At 35.8% G+C, this 18988-nt stretch overlaps 1 protein-coding gene across 1 annotated transcript in view; it reads right to left on the bottom strand.

Moving 5' to 3' along the window:
- The window catches only part of LOC150088634 (HAUS augmin-like complex subunit 3), a 142322-nt gene that overhangs the window by 118469 nt on the left and 4865 nt on the right, over positions 1-18988 (bottom strand). Inside the window, exon 2 of the mRNA XM_090370276.1 lies at positions 4496-4594. Within this exon, the coding sequence (XP_090226402.1) occupies positions 4496-4594 (99 nt within the window). The remainder of the gene's footprint in view (positions 1-4495; positions 4595-18988) is intronic.

Here is an 18988-nt window from a genome sequence, read left to right on the forward strand (position 1 = left end):
GAATAACTCCTGATGTTGAGGAAAGGGTGTTAGAAAGAACATCTGTAAAATCCTGTGGTGTTGAAACCAAAAATTAAAAATGTATTATCTTATGTTTAATAAAACCATCCTTAGCAAAGGATTCACAGATATTTGCTAAACTAGTGCTCCCATAGTCAGTGGCGGATCTTAACAGAAAATGTGCATTATCTCGAAAACAGTTCATTTGCGGCCCGATGTTAACTGGGACTTTTTTTGCTTATTTTAGTTTGTACTTTTCACCTTTAAATTATTGACCATCATTTTTGAAACACCCTGTATATAGGCAAGTTGACCCACTCTTTTAAATTTTAATAAGCAATAACTCAGCCACTCAGCAAAATGCATTTCAGCTTACCAAAAAGCTAGCTACTTAGGGTCTGGGTCAACTGCATGATTTGCCTAGAGCAACAGTTGCTGATTACTAATCCAGGGTTATCACTGACTTTATGGCCAATATTAATATTAGATAAATTATTCAGTTGGTCCAAAAAATGGCAGTTAAGTGACAGTAATAAAAAAGTACTGTTATACATCTGGTTAATCCTGTGAAACAAAAAACTCAAGGTACCTGATAATGATGTAAAAAAGACTTACAAGTAATTAAGAAATCCAATATAAGTTCTTTCAACAGTGTAGAAATTGTTGTTGGAGGTTTTATGGCACAATGGCAGCTAAAGGCCATTGTGTGCCAAAGTGTAGAAATACTGCCAGACAATGTAGTGTTTTACTATGATGTACAGGAATTTTGCCAGTAAATACAGTTAGTTATTCTAAAATATACAACCTTGGTTAGGTCACAGCTTCAGCACATACCCTACTTTCACTAAGGATATGAATCTACTAGAAATGGTCGAGGCATTCTCCGAAAAAGAGAGAGAGAGCTGCAAGGTCTCAAAACAAGATGTTTGCACAAGGACTTGATCAAGGTCTTTGTGGCTTTGAAAGGGCTTAAGTTAAATAATGGGAATATCCTTTTTTTTTCTTGTGTGACCCAATTTACAAGGAACTTTTACTTAAATTAAGGAAGTATAATTATAGACTGGATAGAAGAAAATTCTCTTTTAGCTAAAGGATTATCTATTGAAAAAAAAAAAAATTACTTTCATCTCATAAAATTAGAGGAGCACTTATAAAGTAGAATCTTGTTAATACAAAGTTCAAGGGATCTAAATTTTCATGGTTTGTAATATTGAGGTTTGTAGTAATGAGGTCCACCAAAATGACAAGATTTATCTCTTTTTTTGGGTAGATATACCTAACAAAAATAAGAAATAATAACAAAAACTAATGAAATAATAAAATAAAGAAAAATAAAACAGTAAAAATAAAAACAATAACAAGAATACATATTTTCTTTTATTTTTAATTATTTATAAGGTAAACAAAAAGAAAAGAATCAAAGTAATTGGAATAAAAATATATTATGTATTTAATTAAATTAAATTTTTCTGTATATAGAAAAATTTAATTAAATTAAATATATTATGTATTTAATTAAATTAAATTAATAAAAATATATTATGTGTTTAATTAAATTAAATTTTTCTTCTGTATATATAGCATATACAGAAGAATTAATCTAATTTAAAGAGAGAGAGAGAATCTAATTTCGTTTGGACGGTTTGTTTTATGTGCATTCTTAACTGTAGCACAGACATTATCAAATGCAATAATTTGTTTCTTTATCGATGTTACGCATTCTTTATTATATACCACACATTTTTGGCATCTTTTTTAAAAGGCAGAATGAGTGTTTCTTCACTTTTATCATCGGTAACAAAAACTTCATCAGTCTGCTTGATACTCAACAGCTCTTCTGGTGTTGATGTTGCTATGGCAGCACTTTCGCCATTCACCTTAAACTCCTCAAATTTTCCCACAAAATCTATATGCCCTTCCAAAGTCCCCCATTCCTCAGCATTTCTACCACATTCACTTTCTAGACCACATTTTTTGATTATATTATCTCTAAAGCCACTCTCCCTGAAGCAGTTAATTATTCCACTTGGCACAATACTGTCTCAAGCAATAACAATAAGCATCCAAGACAACATTTCCCTTTTTGGCTGCAGCTTTTTCTCTCTTTCTGTGTTTCAAAATCATGTATCTTATCAGGCAGGCTCTATATGCTGTCTTGAGGTTATAAATAATGCCTTGATCCCATGACTGCATAAAACTGGTAGTAATGGGAGGTAAAAACAACAGACATATTCATCAACTTAGGTGCCACAACAAAATGTGATTTGCAACAATCTAGAACCATCAAAATGTTCCTTTTTTATGAAACCATTCTTCTGCCCACTCTTAATAACCAAGAACAAAAATTTTTGACCAAAAGCCAAACATTTTGAATGGCCTCATAATTGCAGGGTAGTTGGTTAACTCCTAAAATATCTTGGTTTGGATAACTTCTCAACCAGAACTGGACACACTTTTGTACTGCCATCTGCTTTGCAGCATAACAAAACAGCAATTCTTTCTTTGTTTACTTAATTTTCCACCATTACAAGACTCACCTCAAACAGTATGGTTTTTGTTTGACAGAAAATTATAAAATATACCTGTCTTGTTAAGATTAAAAATATCCTTTGGCTTATATTTTTCAAGAAAGGACCATACAGAACATAACCAGTCTGTTGCCTTTTGTCAACTGATCCATACTCGCTGCAAAAATTTTGTGAAACTAAGTTATTCCTGTTGTTAAATATTTGGAACTAGCTACTGATGCATTTGAAGTTGTTAATTCCAGGTTGAATAATCTGCCTTTTCTTGCAAAATTGGACCCGATACTGGCAAATTAGATGTACTCATTTTTTGATATCATCTAAAGAGTTTTATTTTAAGCTTCTCATGTGTTGTACCACGGACTCATTTCCTGTTTTTTTTTTTTTTTTTATTACTGTTCCAGTCACGAACTTCAACGTTTTTTTTTTTTTCAGTTTTCAGTATTGTGAACAAAGTAAGTAAAGGGATATTGTATTCTTTTGCAATGTCTGTTTTACTTCATTCCATCATGTCAGCCTCTTATATAATTCCCTCTGTTTAGGGTTTGTCACCATAACTGCTAGATAAGGTTTAATATAAACAGCTATTAAATTTATTTAAAGACACAAGCTCCATAAAAATATCACATCCTTTTAAAAATCTGATGATGAAAAAAATATGCTCTGAAAAACAGTTGATGTCTTTCAGAGTGTATTTATGTTGCAGCAACCATAAACTATGTTTGTTTACATAAAAGTAAATTAAGAAGTCAGTGCTGTATTTTTGGAAATACAGAACAGGTGATCATATGCATGCTGCTGGTTAGGCAATAATAGGCTAACTGTACTGGAGCTTTGAATTAAGCATACAAATTTTATATTTTTTATCTCTAATAGGGTAAAAATGAACTTTGTAATACATATTAACTGAATTTTGTAAACCAAGTTTGTATTATAATGAGATTTTTCTGCATAAGTAAATTTAAGGAAGGGTGGACAGATGTATAATGGAACAATACAACTTTTTTTTTCTTCTTTTTAAGGATGATTTAAAAACCTGGCTTCCTTGCATCAATTCACCTTTATTAGATTATTCTTTGAAATTATCTGCATGTAAATCAGTATATGCTAATCTTTATACCATTTCTTTTAAATATTAAAAAAAAACTATTTGAAACTTTTTAAAATTTGAAATTTTTTCATTCTATTTTATTTTTTTATTTTCTGAAATTTTTTTATTCTGAGTCTATGTATAGATTTCAGTCTATGGCCAAAAATTTATAAATGCTCTCCAGAGAAGGTGGTATTTTTTTTAAGTCATTGTCAAAGCTGGTAAGATCCTGCTACAGGATAGTGGCTTGTAAGTCATTCTGAACTTTGCAAGACTACTTATCAATTTTGAAAATGGCTCATGTCATGTGCCAGCTAGTTGCCATTTTACCTCTCACTGTTTTGTACACATAATTAAAGTTAATGTTTATGCCATTATAACCTCAGTTTAAATCATTTATTAATCCATCTTTTGTTTCTTTAAATCTATGATAAAATCTCTGGCTTCAAAAATTTTTGTTTTAATTAGCTTCAACTGTAATTAGAATATTTAGAATAAATTAGAATATTTTCATTTTATATGTTCCTCTACATATGCAGAAGTGTGCAACTGATTCAGTTCTATAAAAAATGACAGCAGGTCCTACTTTATCAGCAAATTATACCTAAAGAGTTTGCTGACAGCACTATTAACTATCTGTTCTCAAACAGATTACACATGAAGGTATAGTTATTATTTCAATTATTAGCCTTTTCAAGCTAATACTGTTAAAATTTAATTTAACTGCAACAAATCATTAATTTATTTCTTAATTTTTTTATAACAAATATGAATTACCAATTTAACCAAAATGGTTATTACTGTACTTAATTTGCAAGATTTCTTGCAAAAGTCATAAAAAGAGGATAAAAATGATAAAATAAGCTTAATTTTAACTCACCTACTTTTTGATGGTGCATCTTTTGAACCAATACTGCTTACTAATTGTTGCAATTTTTCATTTTCTAAAATACCCTGAGATAACTCAAGTGTTTTGTATCTGTAAGAAAAAAATATTTCTTAAAAATCATATAAGTGAAGAACATGTCTTTTAAATACAATACAACCTTCATAAAACATGGGTGTCAGAGGACACCTTAACTGGAATTATAAGATTAGCATTAGTAGAGGCATATGATGCAAGAAAGCAAGCTTATGCAGCATCAGCCTAAAAAAAAAAAAAAATCCACTTCACTCCTCTGTTCGTTCGAAATACCTGTCCAGCTGAGCCTTAAATTTATTTAGGCTATCAACTTCCACAACAAGGGATGGAAGTCTATTCCACCAACCAACTACCCACTGGCTAAAGGCAAATTTTCACACATCTATCCTACATCTGTCTTTCCTCAATTTGAATTTATGCCCTCTCAGGTGATTATTCTGAGCAAGAGGAAGAATCCCATCAGCACTGAGCATGCTCAAACCATTTAAGGCTTTATACACCTCTGTCAGATCACCTTGCCGGTGCCTAGTCTCCAGACACTGTAATTTGCAAAACTTAAACCTTTCTTCGTAAGAGCAACTCTTTGTTCCATTCACTAATCTTGTTGCCCTTCTCTGTACTCGTTCCAGCAGCTCTACATCCTTCTTGAAATGAGGCCTCCAGACCTGTATACAGTACTCAAGGTGTGGCCTGGCCATTGCCTTATACAAGGGAATAATCACCTCCTTATCCCTGCTAGAAAAACCATGTTGTAAGCAAAACTAAAATTCACTAATTTTTTTATAACACAATGACTAACGTTCATGAACTATTTAAAGCAAGCAATGTTATTGTAAGCTACATGTGTTTTTAAAAGCTTTTCTATTTTGATGATAGTGGACTCAACAGATTAATGCTTTAAATAGCAAATGCAACATTATTGTAAGTTTAAAAATTAATACTGCAACATAAGTAAGAAAATAAATTTTCCCTGATAATCCATAAAATGAAAGTAAAACTCAAATGCGACAACAATGTAAATTTATTTTTTGTATGTACTGTATGCATATTTATAAAAGTATGAGAATATTTGACATGAAATTTAATATATACATATTTTTTAATTTACATTATGACATTTTACATTGTAGCATTTTTCACTGTGACTTATTTTCTGTTGGAAAAAAGGAAACTGATTCTATGGATGAAAACATGATGGATGAAAATTAAAAGATAAATTCAAAGGGATGTTAAAATAAATTGTATGGTAATAAAACTGAGCGATTACCAAAATAGCATTAGAGCAAAACTAGTAAGCAGAAAGAAAAGGTCAGGATAGCGTTTCTGAAAAATTCAAGGGTCTGCCTACTGGAACATTACAAAATATAAACAAAGAACACCTGTAGTGGGTTTTATGTATTTATTTTTGTAGTAGTAGAGGCATGTGATGCAAGAAAGCAAGCTTATGCAGCACCAGCCAAAATAGAAAAAAAAAAAAGCAAAAATTTCACACATCCATTCCATCTAATAGGATAAAAATGCATTTAGCCAGTGGATAAATTTTTACCCGCTGGCTAAATGCAAATTTCTGCACATCTATTCTATAACTATCTTTTCTTCAAATTGAATTTATGCCCCTCAGGTTCGTAATCTAAGCAGAGGAAGAATCCAGAATTGAGCCTGCTCTGGTAGCCTGTCTGCACAATTACTCGCAGGTCTTTTTCATTTTCTACCACCTTAATTGTAGTACCACAGAGTTGGTACATTTCTCTGGGGTTACTTCTACCCATATGCAGTACTTTGCATTTCTCAATGTTAAACTTCAGTTGCCACTTCTCAGCCCACCTGCCCAAATTTTCTAGATCCTGTTGCAGTAGCACACTTCCATTACTGTCATTAATAATCCTGCCAACCTTTGTATCATCTGCAGACTTTGACATTAAGTCTGATATACCTTCTCCAATATTATTGATAAATATACAAAATAACAGTGGGTCCAACACCGAAACCTGGGGGACTCCACTAATAACATTAGTCCACGAAGAGCAGCATCCACTGATTACCACTCTCTGTCTTATCCCACTTAACCACCCTTTTATCCATTGAAGCAACTTACCCTTAATACCATACTGCTCCAATTTGTACAGTAGTCTTCCATGTGCAAGTGTCAAAAGCTTTCATGAAATCCAAGTATACAATTTCAAAATTATTTTTCGCATCCAGTTCCTTTGTAACCACATCGTAGCCTAGTGGTCAGGCTTGCGGGTGCATATGTACACATGCCTTGAGTGACCGGGATTCAAGCCCGTGACTGTTGAATACGGTGCTGTTTCTTGTATTCTGTCTATCTTGTGAACTCCTCTGACCGTTTGGTCGCCCGGAGTATAAACAGATTATTTATTTATTTATAGTATCCAATCAAATTTGTCAGACAAGACTTTCCCTTAACAAACCTATGCTGTGTCTCAATTATAACTGCAGTCTTGTCTAAATGACCCTGCAATGCATCTTTAACCAGTAACTCCATTATTTTCCCCAGAACAGAGGTTAAACTAACTGGTCTGTAATTACTCGTGTCACCCTCAGATCCCCCCCCTTGTGAATTGTTATCTGACATAGGCTGATTTGACTTTTCAATGCCACTGAGACTGGTTAACCAAGAATATAATGTAATACATTCCTGGAAATCATCATGCATAGGCAAAAACCCATGATGTGGAAATATTTTTTTCATAGAAAATAATGCAATGCTATTTTGGATCAAACTACTAAACTTTTTTTTTTTTTTTTTCTTTTAACATTACGGACAGCAAAAACTTCACAATACACTAAAATTACAGAGAACACTAACTGTGACCAGTAACAAATTAAAATTTGCAAGCTATTTATCAGTTCATATACAATTTGTATTAAATCATTAGCAGTATTTTTTGTTTTCTAAATATCGCAGTCACATGTTGTTGGTTACAAAAATTGACTCTGTAACTGAATATACTGCAAATGACAAATACAGTGGCTGGTTACTTTTTTTGTGACTGCCACATGTGAAATGTGAAATTTTCAGAATTCACATGCAAAATATGAAATATTCAGAATTCACATGAGAAATGTGAATATTCTTCTGTGATATATTCAGAAATTTTTTTAGAATTTCAGAAGATATCACACAGAAATATAGTAGCAGCTTTCTTTCTCTGTGGTACAGTATTTATTTACTTTTGCCAGTTTCCAGTGGAAAATTAATGTTTCACTATATACTATATTTTTCATACACATCTTGAGAGACACAATCACATTCAAAGTATATCCAATATGACAGTATAATGAGATAAAGTATATCAAGGTTATTTAAATATAGTATATTTAAAACAGTTTAATTTATTAAAATGCATATCCAAATAAAAAAAAAAAAATGAAATGAAAGTTCAAAAACAGAAGTTGATGAGTTTCATTTTTCATGTGGCTTTACATTTCTCTTTTTGTTTTTTGTTTTGTTTGTTATTTGGTTTTTAGGAGCATTAACAACTAAGGCCATATTGCTCTGGGGATATGCGGTGGTCATTCCCTGACCTTTCCGCATCCTCCATATTTAGTGGTCATGGGCTCGAACCCCGGTCTAATCAAGAAGCGTGTGCTATGCACTGCTGCTCCTGCCCACCTGGCTACGGAGGTGCCTTTCTCTTTTTGTACAACACAAATAAGTAAAGACAGAAATTGGGCTATCCTATAAGCACAAATAGTGTATATGAAATCTGCAACAATTAGAGTGGATGATATCCATTCAATTCTTTGAGTATAAAAAAACAAACAAAAAAAAAAGTTTCAGTTACTGATTCAACAAAAATCACACACAATGTTTGTGGGTGTGTTGGTACAAATATCTGAAAGTGCAACAGCAGTGACCAGATATTTCAAGAACATCATGCCAAGTACACACAAGTTGGAACTACCAAATCACATGCACATGAAGGCAATCTATAAGAACAAAAGGCACAACTCAAATGTTTTGTATATTCTACTATATACTCCAATGAAAAATGTACAAAAGAAACAACAAAATACAATTAAACACTAAAATGTAAATTAAACATGCCATAATTAAATTATTTAAAAATTTAAGCACTATTATACCACATTAAAGGAATTGTTCCAAACTGCAACAGTAAATACCTCTTCAGCACTGTTGCAGTTTGCAACAGGTAATGCTGAAGAGGTATCAACTACCTTCGTTCAAGCAAAAAAAAAAAAAAAAATTCAAATCCAACTATGGATAAATAAATAAATGTTTCAAAAAAACTCTTGCAACACAAGAGCTGAAGCTGAAAGCATTCAAGGAGGGAACCTGGAACTCTTTCTTAGTCCAATTGTAGACAGCTGTTCCCTGGGATCTTTTCAATCCTACATACTAAACCAAGTGTGTTGTTTTCTTACTGTTGATGGAAGGCTGAACTGTACTACAATTCAGAGTATAATGGTGAGAACTTATTTGGTTTTTTTTCATTCCCTGACCTTTCCGCATCCTCCGTCTTTGGTGGTCACGGGCTTGAACCCCGGTCTAATCAAGAAGCATGTGCTATGTACTGCTGCTCCTGCCCATCTGCTACAGAGGCGCCGACTGGTGAGAACTAGAAAAACTGGTGATGGTGGAGAATGCAGTCTGATGATGGACAATCCTTGTGGGTATTCTTAACTCAGAAGTTGGCAAGGCAGAAAACTGCTAAGGAGAAAGAAGTGATAGATAGGTAGCAGATAGAGAAGAGTGGCATAGAAAGAGATAAACAGTGTGGCATAGAAAGAGATAAAAAGTGTGGGAAGAGGAGAAACACTCGGGAGTGAAATGCAGAATAGGAACATGTTTCTAATATTCAGTATTTCCATCTAGATGTGGGACTTCCTGTCACTAAACTATAAGCCACGATTGACACAGACTTTGAGTTTGCTGGAAAAGCCTTTTTGTATACTCACCCAAGCCAAAAGTTGTCTTCCAGTTGTTTTCCCTTACACACTGCTGTAAGGAAAAGGGATCACTGGACATAGTGTGTAAGGCTAGATCAGAGGTTGACTCTGGCAAAAACAAAGTGAAACAACTTTGTTGTTTCACTTTGTTTTTGCCAGAGTCAACCTCTTGTTTCACTTTGTTTTTGCCAGACAACTAGAGATTTACCAAGGCACAATGGCTCCAGGGTCCCAAGGTTTGCAGAGAACTCTGAAACAATGCAATTGCAGTTTGTCCTACATTATTTTTAGAGCCTCTAGAAATGAGTGCCAGCAACAGGTAAAACTGATATCATTCTCATGCTGATATCTGATATGTTTTATCAAAACTAATATATTTTATGCATGTGTGGAGCTTTCCATCAGGGTGCTTGATATATACTTAGATGTTGTTGTTGTTGTTATTTGGTTTTTAGGAGCATTAGCAACTAAGGCCATATTGCTCCGGTGCGGTGGTCATTCCCTGACTTTTCCGCATGCTCCGTATTTGGTGGTGACGGGCTCGAACCCCGGTCTAATCAAGAAGCGTGTGCTACCACTGCTGCTCCTTCCCACCTGGCTACGGAGGCGCCTATACTTAGATGTACTTGCATTTGAGATGACAAACTGGGCTTCTTTGGAGGAAGGTGGTGGCAGTGGTGTGGGGGAAGGAATTGAAGCTGGTGATTGAGAGATTTGAATATTGTGTACTTGTGCTGACATTATATCTACCAGACAATCTGACAGACTTGTTACTTAAGTCCAGAATGAAAGGGGCTGGTAAAGTGTAAGCCCTCTCACAAAAGTTAGCTAGGGAATCCCTAAAAGAAGTCAAAGTAGTAACACGATTTCACCTATGTTGATCTTCTGTCACTCAAAACCATTTCTTCAACCTGGCAGATGATGGCCTTGGAATGACTGGTTTGACTTCTTGGTTCACATGCTTCATTCTGCAGGACTCCCATCCTTCAAGAAATTTATGTACCCAGCTATGAACATTTTTCATATCCAAAAGGCCTACACAGGACACACTTCTGACATTTCCCGATGGATTTCAATTGGACTTTTCCCAGTGAGATGCAAAAATTGGATGATGACACATTGTTCTTAATGAGTGAAGGGTACCATTTTAAGTAATATAAACATAATATACTGTTTAGGGCACTGCAATCAATATGACACACTGTATTGTGCCACCATCTTCTGAAACCATTCAGAACTAATTGTCAGTTAAACTAAAAGAAGTCCTGCATGTATACTTCAATTATTTTATGAGAAATAAATTTTGAGACCTTACAACTTGAACGCACATCACAGTAATGCTTTTAAATGGAAGTTTTACTTCCATGTACCATGTGGCCATTTATATTATTCACAGTTCAGCATGCAATAAAGACCACCTACCAGCCAATGAAAAGCCAGTTGGCTTCTCATTAGCTGGCAGGTGATCTTTATTGCATGACTCAAACTGAAGGATAATAATGACATGACTGTAATTTTCATTGAATCAGTCTAGACATTCAACGGAGGATATCATCTTGAACTATAGATGTTTTATTTTTTTCTCCCAGTACTTTGTAGGTCTAACATTATTTGTTATGTCCTTCTCTTCCTGTATTGGGAGAGGGGGGGGCTCAATGAATGTAGTTAGTTAGGAGTGCTAGATCAGTGAATCCTTGGCATGTGGAGCCAGGCCAGGGATGGTAATCAGGTGGTGGCAGTTTCTGTTGCCATCTGGTCTAAGCAGCCAGTCACTCAACACAAACAACATAACCCAACCATACACAACAATACATCAATACTATTTCATTTATTAGCCTTTACCAGTATGATATGCGCTGGGATCGCAGAACAGTACGGATGGGGGATTTTTGGCTGCTGTAAAAGGATAAGTATTTTTTAATTTTTAATGTATTCTTCGTTATTTAACATAGTACATTGTGTTTTACGGAGATATTAAATAGGCTTAGTAGCATTCGTTAGCTTCTTATTTTGAATTTGACCAGCGATTTTTGGAAGTTACGACTCCCAATATTGGCACCAATATTGTTGAACTAGCCGCCATTTTGTAGTCAATAAGAAATAGCTTAACGTATATATCTCGAACTGATAACGTAAGATATAAAGTAAAACTAGATATCTTTTATGCATGTGTGGAGCACTGTATTAGGAATCTGTTAGCTTATTATAGTATTATCAATTAATCAAAAATATTATTAATCTTATTAAATTTCATTGTTAATTAAATTGTATTTAAACAGAAATAATAACCCAAACTACTGCTGTGAAGCAAAGATCACAGACTAGCAAGAGTGCTGCGGCTCGGGGGAAGAAATGAAGTGGGCGATTCTCTAATGCATCACAGTCTCAAAAAATGTACAAAATGTGAAATGTTTGCTGACCTTTCTAAAACGGGACATGATCTACCAAACAGGATTCCTTTGTGTGCAAGGTGTCTGAAGTGTCAAGAAATTAGGCGGCAACTCAGCATTCTGATGGGCATCTATGAGAGCTTGAGGTGTAGGGTAAATGCCCTCGAAGAAATTAATATGAGGGGCCCATCAGGCTCTCAGCTGCCTAGCTCAATGACAGAGCTCACTCCTGTGCACCAGGCAACACAGAGGCAATCTCCAAGGCAGAATGTGCTGGTTCCAAAGGAACTAGTTATTGTTGGTGATTCTATTGTCAGGGAGACAGGGAATATACTATGTAAGAAGGATAGGTGGAACTGGACTAGGGTATGTCTGCCAGGGGCAAAAGTTGATGACGTTGTAGAGCAGATATCATCTTTTCAGGGCACAAAAGGCGATATTGTTGTACACTTTGGAACTAATGACATTAAGAGTAAGAGAACTGCAGATTTACTCAACAAGTACAGGTCAATGTTGAAAAAAAGTCACGAGTTAGGGTTGAATGTGAAAGTGTCTGCAATTCTGCCCAGACAAGATAGGAGAGAGTATATGATAAGAGCCTTGTCAATCAATTTGGCCCTGGAGGGATTGTGCAAGGCTCAAGAGGCAGAATTTATTTCAGCCTGGTCTGTGCTTGTTGACAGGAGAGACTGCTTCTACAGGAATGGGATACACTTAAATAGAAAGGGTGCAAGAATATTTGCTGATGTTATCGAGGCAGTGTTAGGTGGGTTGGAAAATTGCTAGTGTGGGGGGATACACAGACTAAAAGGTTAACAGTGGCCACAGGCAGAGGCAGAGGCAAAAGTGATTCTTGCACTCTAGCAGACTATTAGAATGGGCAGCAGACTGCAAAGCAAGGTAATGGAGATTTCCAGTACTGCTGGGAGTCATAGTGGAACAAGTAAATATATGGGCTGTGTTAGGGTGGCCAGGAGCAGGAACAGGTGCATGTATACTTGCATGTACACCAATGCTAGGAGTATAGTTAATAAATTTGATGAGCTTGAAGTGCTAGTCAAGACATCAAAGGCAGATATTGTTGGGATATCAGACACGTGTATAGGCAGTGCAGAGTTGGAATTTGGGGAGTACAATGGGTATAGGAAGGATAGACAGGATAGGAAGGGAGGAGGGGTTATGCTGTTAGTTAAGAAACACAAAATCTAAAGAAGTTCATCCAATTGATGTTGGTGGACAATGCAGTGTTGAGTCTGTTTGGTGTGAAATAAGCACTGGAAAAGGAAAAATGAGAGTAGGTGTGTGTTATAGGCCTAATGAAGCTGATGAGTATAATGAGAAATTGTGCAGAGAAATAGAGTGGGCCAGTAAATCAGAATGTCTTATAATGGGAGATTTTAACTTTCCAGATATTGACTGGAACTTGTGGGTTGGTCACTCACACACTAGCAAGACTGTTTTCTACAGCAACATGTTCGAGAGGCAACCAGAGGGAGTAATACTCTTGATCTGATTATCAGTAGTGATTCTTCATGCATTAAGAATATGCAGATAAAGGAACCACTGGGCGACATGATCACAATGTATTGATGTGGGAATTATTTAAAGATGCAACTACCATCAAAGCTAAAGGGAAGGGCTTTTGCTTTCATAAAGGTGACTACAGAGATCTCAGACATTTTTTAGATTCTGTACAGTGGGATCAACTGATGATCAGGGACTTAATTTTGGAGGCTACTAGGCTTTTCATTCCAACTAAGAAATACTGTTCAAGGTTTAGGCCTAAATGGATGTCAGATGAATTAATGAGGCTAGTAGCAGAGAAGAATGTAAGGGATGCATATAAAGTATCAGGCGACACAGTAGCATATGGCAGGTATAAACTAGTCTGTAATCAAGTCAAAAAGGAGGTTAGGCAGGCAAAGGCAGATTATGGGAAATCTTTGGCAAAGGATGCAAAGAAAAACAGCAAGGAATTCTTTACTTATGTAAACTCTCTAAGGAAAGGGATGAATCAGATTGGAACACTTAACATAGATGGGTTGACTATTGATAATCATGCTCAGGTAGCTGATAAACTGGATGAGTATTTTGCATCTATATTCATACGAGGAGTTATTCAATGAGGGGAGTGTCAGAAGTTTATCAAATGCTAACAGGGAACTAAGTGATTTTGTAATAACTGAGAGCAAAGTGGAGGAGAAATTGTTGAAGTTAAACATAAGAAAGGCACTTGAGGTGGACGGGATCTATCCAGTTATATTAAAGGACACAGCAAAGGAAGTAAGCAAACCCTTAGCCATAATTATGAGAGCTTCCTTGGACTCAGGGAAGGTCCCCATGGACTGGAGGTGTGCAAATGTATCACCAATTCACAAAGGGGGTTCAAAAAGTGACACAAGTAACTATAGACCTGTTAGTTTAACTTGTGTTCCGGGGGAAAATAATGGAATCACTGGTTAAAGAAGCATTGCAGGATCATCTAGAGAGGACTGCAGTAATAGTTAAGACAGCATGGGTTTGTCAAAGGGAGGTCTTGTCTGACCAATCTGATTCCTTACCATGATGTGGTCACAAAGAAACTGAATGCCAAAAATAAGTTTGATATCATATACAGTATTTGGATTTCAGGAAAGCTTTTGATACTGTTACACATGGAAGACTGCTGTACAAATTGGAGAGGTATGACATCAAGGGTAAGCTGCTATAATGGATAAAGGGATGGTTGAGTGGGAGACAACAGAGAGTGGTAATAAATGGACACTGCTCTTTGTGGACAAATGTTATTAGTGGGGTTCGCCAGGGTTTGGTGTTGGGCCCATTGTTGTTTTGTATATTTATCAATGATATTGATGAAGTTATATCAGGTTTAATGTCCAAATTTGCAGATGATACAAAGGTTGGCAGGGTTATTAGCATTAGTAGAGGCATTTGATGCAAGAAAGCAAACTTATGCAGCATCAGCCAAAAAAATAAAAAATAAAATAAAATAAAAATAAATAAATAACAAGTAATATAAAAAAAAATTTTTTAAAGTCAATTCCTACTTAGGTCAACAAAGAAAAATTTTATTTTAGTTACTTTTTATTAAATAATTACAATTAATATAAATATGTATATACATATGACAGAATCACAATATTAAGTGGCAAAATAGAAAGCGAATTTCTTTGCAATTTTCCATTTTCCTTTCTATATATGGTGTTGGACTATTATTTTTATTCATATGTTTCATTTTCCATTTTGTTCCCTACTTGACTCAGACTAGAACCCAGAATGAAAAAAGAATCTGAAAAAGAAATTTTTTTCCAGCGATCTACACGCTTCGCCACTGACGGTATTTATTCCTAAATTTATATCCTGCTAAATATCTTATATAAGAGAAATTTTTTTATCCCATATAAAACTAAAATTAATTAATTAAATTTAATTAATGAATTAATATTTGAAAAAACTGTATTAACATCAAGTGCCATCCACTACAAGTTTAAAAAAATGTATTTGAACTTGAGTGGATGAATAACAAAAATTTATCAAAAAATTATTGATTTTCGCAAGAACTGAACTCGCATTCTTCACCTTCACGTGAAAAATACTGAAATCCTTGCATTTTACCGATTGAGCTACTGCCTGTTGATTTCAATTTTATTCCTAAATTTATATCCTGCTAAATATCTTATATAAGAGAAATTTTTTTCTCCCATATAAACTAAAATTAATTAATTACATTTAATTAATGAATTAATATTTGAAAAAACTGTATTAACATCAAGTGTCATCCACTACAAGTTTAAAAAAATTTATTTGAACTTGAGGGGATGAATAAAAAGTATTTTATTAACGATTGAAAATTTGAACAATATATATAAATATATATATAGGGAGAGTGTGAACTAATAGTAGGAATTGAAAAAATAACCACTTCCACTTCACCCCTCTGTTCGTTTGAAATACCTGTCCAGCTGAGCCTTAAACTTATTCAGGCTATCAACCTCCACGACAAAGGATGGAGGTCTATTCCACCAACCAACCAACCACCTGCTAGCTAAAGGCAAATTTCCTCACATCTATCCTACATCTGTCTTTCCTCAATTTGAATTTATGCCCTCTCAGGTGATTATTCTAAGCAAGAAGAAGAAGAATCCCATCAGCATTGAGCATGCTCAAATCATTCAAGGCTTTATACACCTCTATCAGATTACCTCGCTGGTGCCTAGTCTCCAGACACTGTAATTTGCAAAACTTAAGCCTTTCTTCATAAGAGCATCCCTTTGTTCCATTCACCAATCTTGTTGCCCTTCTCTGTACTCGTTCCAGCATCTCTACATCCTTCTTGAAATGAGGCCTCCAGACCTATATACAGTACTCTAGGTGTGGCATGACCATTGCCTCATACAAGGGAATAATCACCTCCTTATCCCTGCTAGAAAAATTCCTATATATCATCAACAATACACCATGAGCTACTCTTGCAGCCCGTCTGCACTGCTCAGAAAACTTCATATCTGCCTGCACAACCACTCCCAGGTCCCTTTCATTCTCTACCACTGTCAGTGTAGTACCACAGAGTTGATACGTTGCTCTGGGGTTGCTGTTTCCCATATGTAGTACTTTACATTTGTCAATGTTAAACTTCATTTGCCACCTCTCAGCCCATCTGCTCAACCTTTCCAGATCCTGTTGCAGTAGCATAGTGTCAGTAGTGTCCTTGACAACCCTGCCAACCTTCGTAACGTCTGCAAACTTGGACATTAAGCTTGATATACCATCATCAATATCATTTATATTATATAGATACAGAAAACATAATACAGAAAACAATAATGGACCCAATACTGAACCCTGAGGGCCTCCACTAATAACATTAGTCCACGATAAGCAGTGTCCATTGATTACGACTCTCTGTCTTCTCCCCCTCAACCACCCCTTTATCCATAGCAGCAATTTGCCTCCAATGCCACACTGCTCCAATTTGTGCAGCAGTCTTCCATGTGCAACAGTATCAAAAGCCTTTCTAAGATCCAAGTATATAATATCAAAGTTATTCCCTGCATCGAGTTCTTTTGTGACTGCATCATAGTATCCAATCAAAGTGGTCAGGCAAGACTTTCTCTTAACAAAACCATGCTGTGTCTGAGCTATAACTGAAGTCTTGTCTAGATGATTCTGCAGTGCATCTTTAACCAGTGCCTCCATTAATTTTCCGGGAACAGAAGTTAAACTAACAGGTCTATAATTACTTGTGTCGCCCTTTGATCCTCCTTTGTGAATTGGGGTCACATTTGCACATCTCCAGTCCATGGGTACTTCCCATGAGTCCAAGGAAGCTCTCATAATTATGGCTAAGGGTTTGCTTACTTCCTTTGCTGCCTCCTTTAATATAACTGGATAGATCCCATCCACCCCAGGTGCCTTTCTTGTATTTATCTTCAACAATTTCTCCTCCACTTTACTCTCAGTTATTACAAGATTCTCTAACTTACTGCCAGAGTTGAATACACCTCTGGCATTTCCCTCACTGAATAACTCCTCGTGTGTGAATGTCGATGCAAAATATTCATTTAGTTTGTTAGCTACCTGAGCAGGATCATCAACAGTTGACCCATCGATATCAAGTGGACCAATCTGATTCATCCCCTTCCTTCTAGAGTTTACATAAGTAAAGAACTCTTTGCTGTTTTTCTTTGCATCTCTTGCCAAAGATTTCTCGTAATCTGCCTTCGCTTGCTGTTTGTTTGTTTGTTATTTGGTTTTTAGGAGAATTAGCAACTAAGGCCATATTGCTCCGGGGATATGCGGTGGTCATTCCCTGACCTTTCCGCATCCTCCGTATTTGGTGGTGACGGGCTCGAACCCCAGTCTGATCAAGAAGCGTGTGCTACGCACTGCTGCTCCTTCCCACCTGGCTACGGAGGCGCCTATCTTCGCCTGCCTAACCTCCTTTGTAACTTGGTTACAGATCAACTTGTATTATTCATAGGCTTCTGTGTCACGTGTTAATTTGTATGTATCCCATGCATTTTTCTTCTCTGCCATTATTATTATTATTATTATTATTAGCTATATGGTGCAAGGAAGCCTGAGGCTTATGCTGCACCAGCCAAGAAAAAAAAAAAAAAAAATCTGAATTACCCAGAGATAGAGAGAGTCAGAAGCAGAAAGGAATCACCAAGAAAGAAAAAGAAGAATGATGATATGTCTCATTAGTTCATCTGACATCCACTTAAGCCTAAACCTTGAACAATATTTCTTAGTTGGTATGCAAAGCCTAGTAGCTTCCAAGATAAGTTCTTTGAATGCTTCCCATTTTGAATTTGCTGTTGGTAACATCATCAGTTGGTCCCACTGTATAGAATTTAAATACTGTCTCAGTTCATCGTAGTCGCCTTTACGAAAGCAATAACCCTTCCCTTTACCCCTAATGGTAGTTACCTCTTTGAGTAAATCCCACTTCAGCACACCGTGATCACTGCCACCTAGTGGTTCAATTACCTGCAGATTCTTAATGCATGAAGAATCATTACTAATAATCAAATCAAGAGTATTACTCCATCTAGTTGCCTCCCGAACATGCTGATGTAGAAAACAATCATCCAATAAATCCACAAAAGCCTTGCTAGTGTGTGAGTGACCAGCCCCCAAATTCCAGTCAATATTTGGGAGATTAAAATCCCCCATTATAAGACTCTCTTATGTACTGGCCCACTATTTCCCTGGAGAGTTTCTTATTATACTCATCAGAGTCATTAGGCCTATAGCACACTCCTACTCTCAATTTTGATCTTCCAATGCTTATGTTACACCAAACTGACTCGACACTGCACTGTCCAGCGATGTCGACTGGCTTCACTTCCTTGGATGTGTTTCTTAACTAATAGCGTAACCCCTCCTCCCTTCCTATCCTGTCTATCCTTTCTGTAGACGTTGTACTCCCCAAATTCCAGTTCTGCATTCCTTATATCTGTGACACCACGTCTCTGAAATCCCAACAATATCTGCTTTTGATGTTTTGAGCAATACCTCAAATTCATCAAATTTATTTACTAAACTCCTAGCATTGGTGTACACGCAAGTATACATGCACCTGTTCTTTTTCTTAGCTACCCTAACACAACCCATGTTTACT

This window comes from Mastigoproctus giganteus, chromosome 3 (genome assembly GCF_048544385.1).
Source record: "Mastigoproctus giganteus isolate SK-2022 chromosome 3, ASM4854438v1, whole genome shotgun sequence".
In the NCBI taxonomy this organism is placed as follows: Eukaryota; Metazoa; Arthropoda; class Arachnida; order Uropygi; family Thelyphonidae; genus Mastigoproctus; species Mastigoproctus giganteus.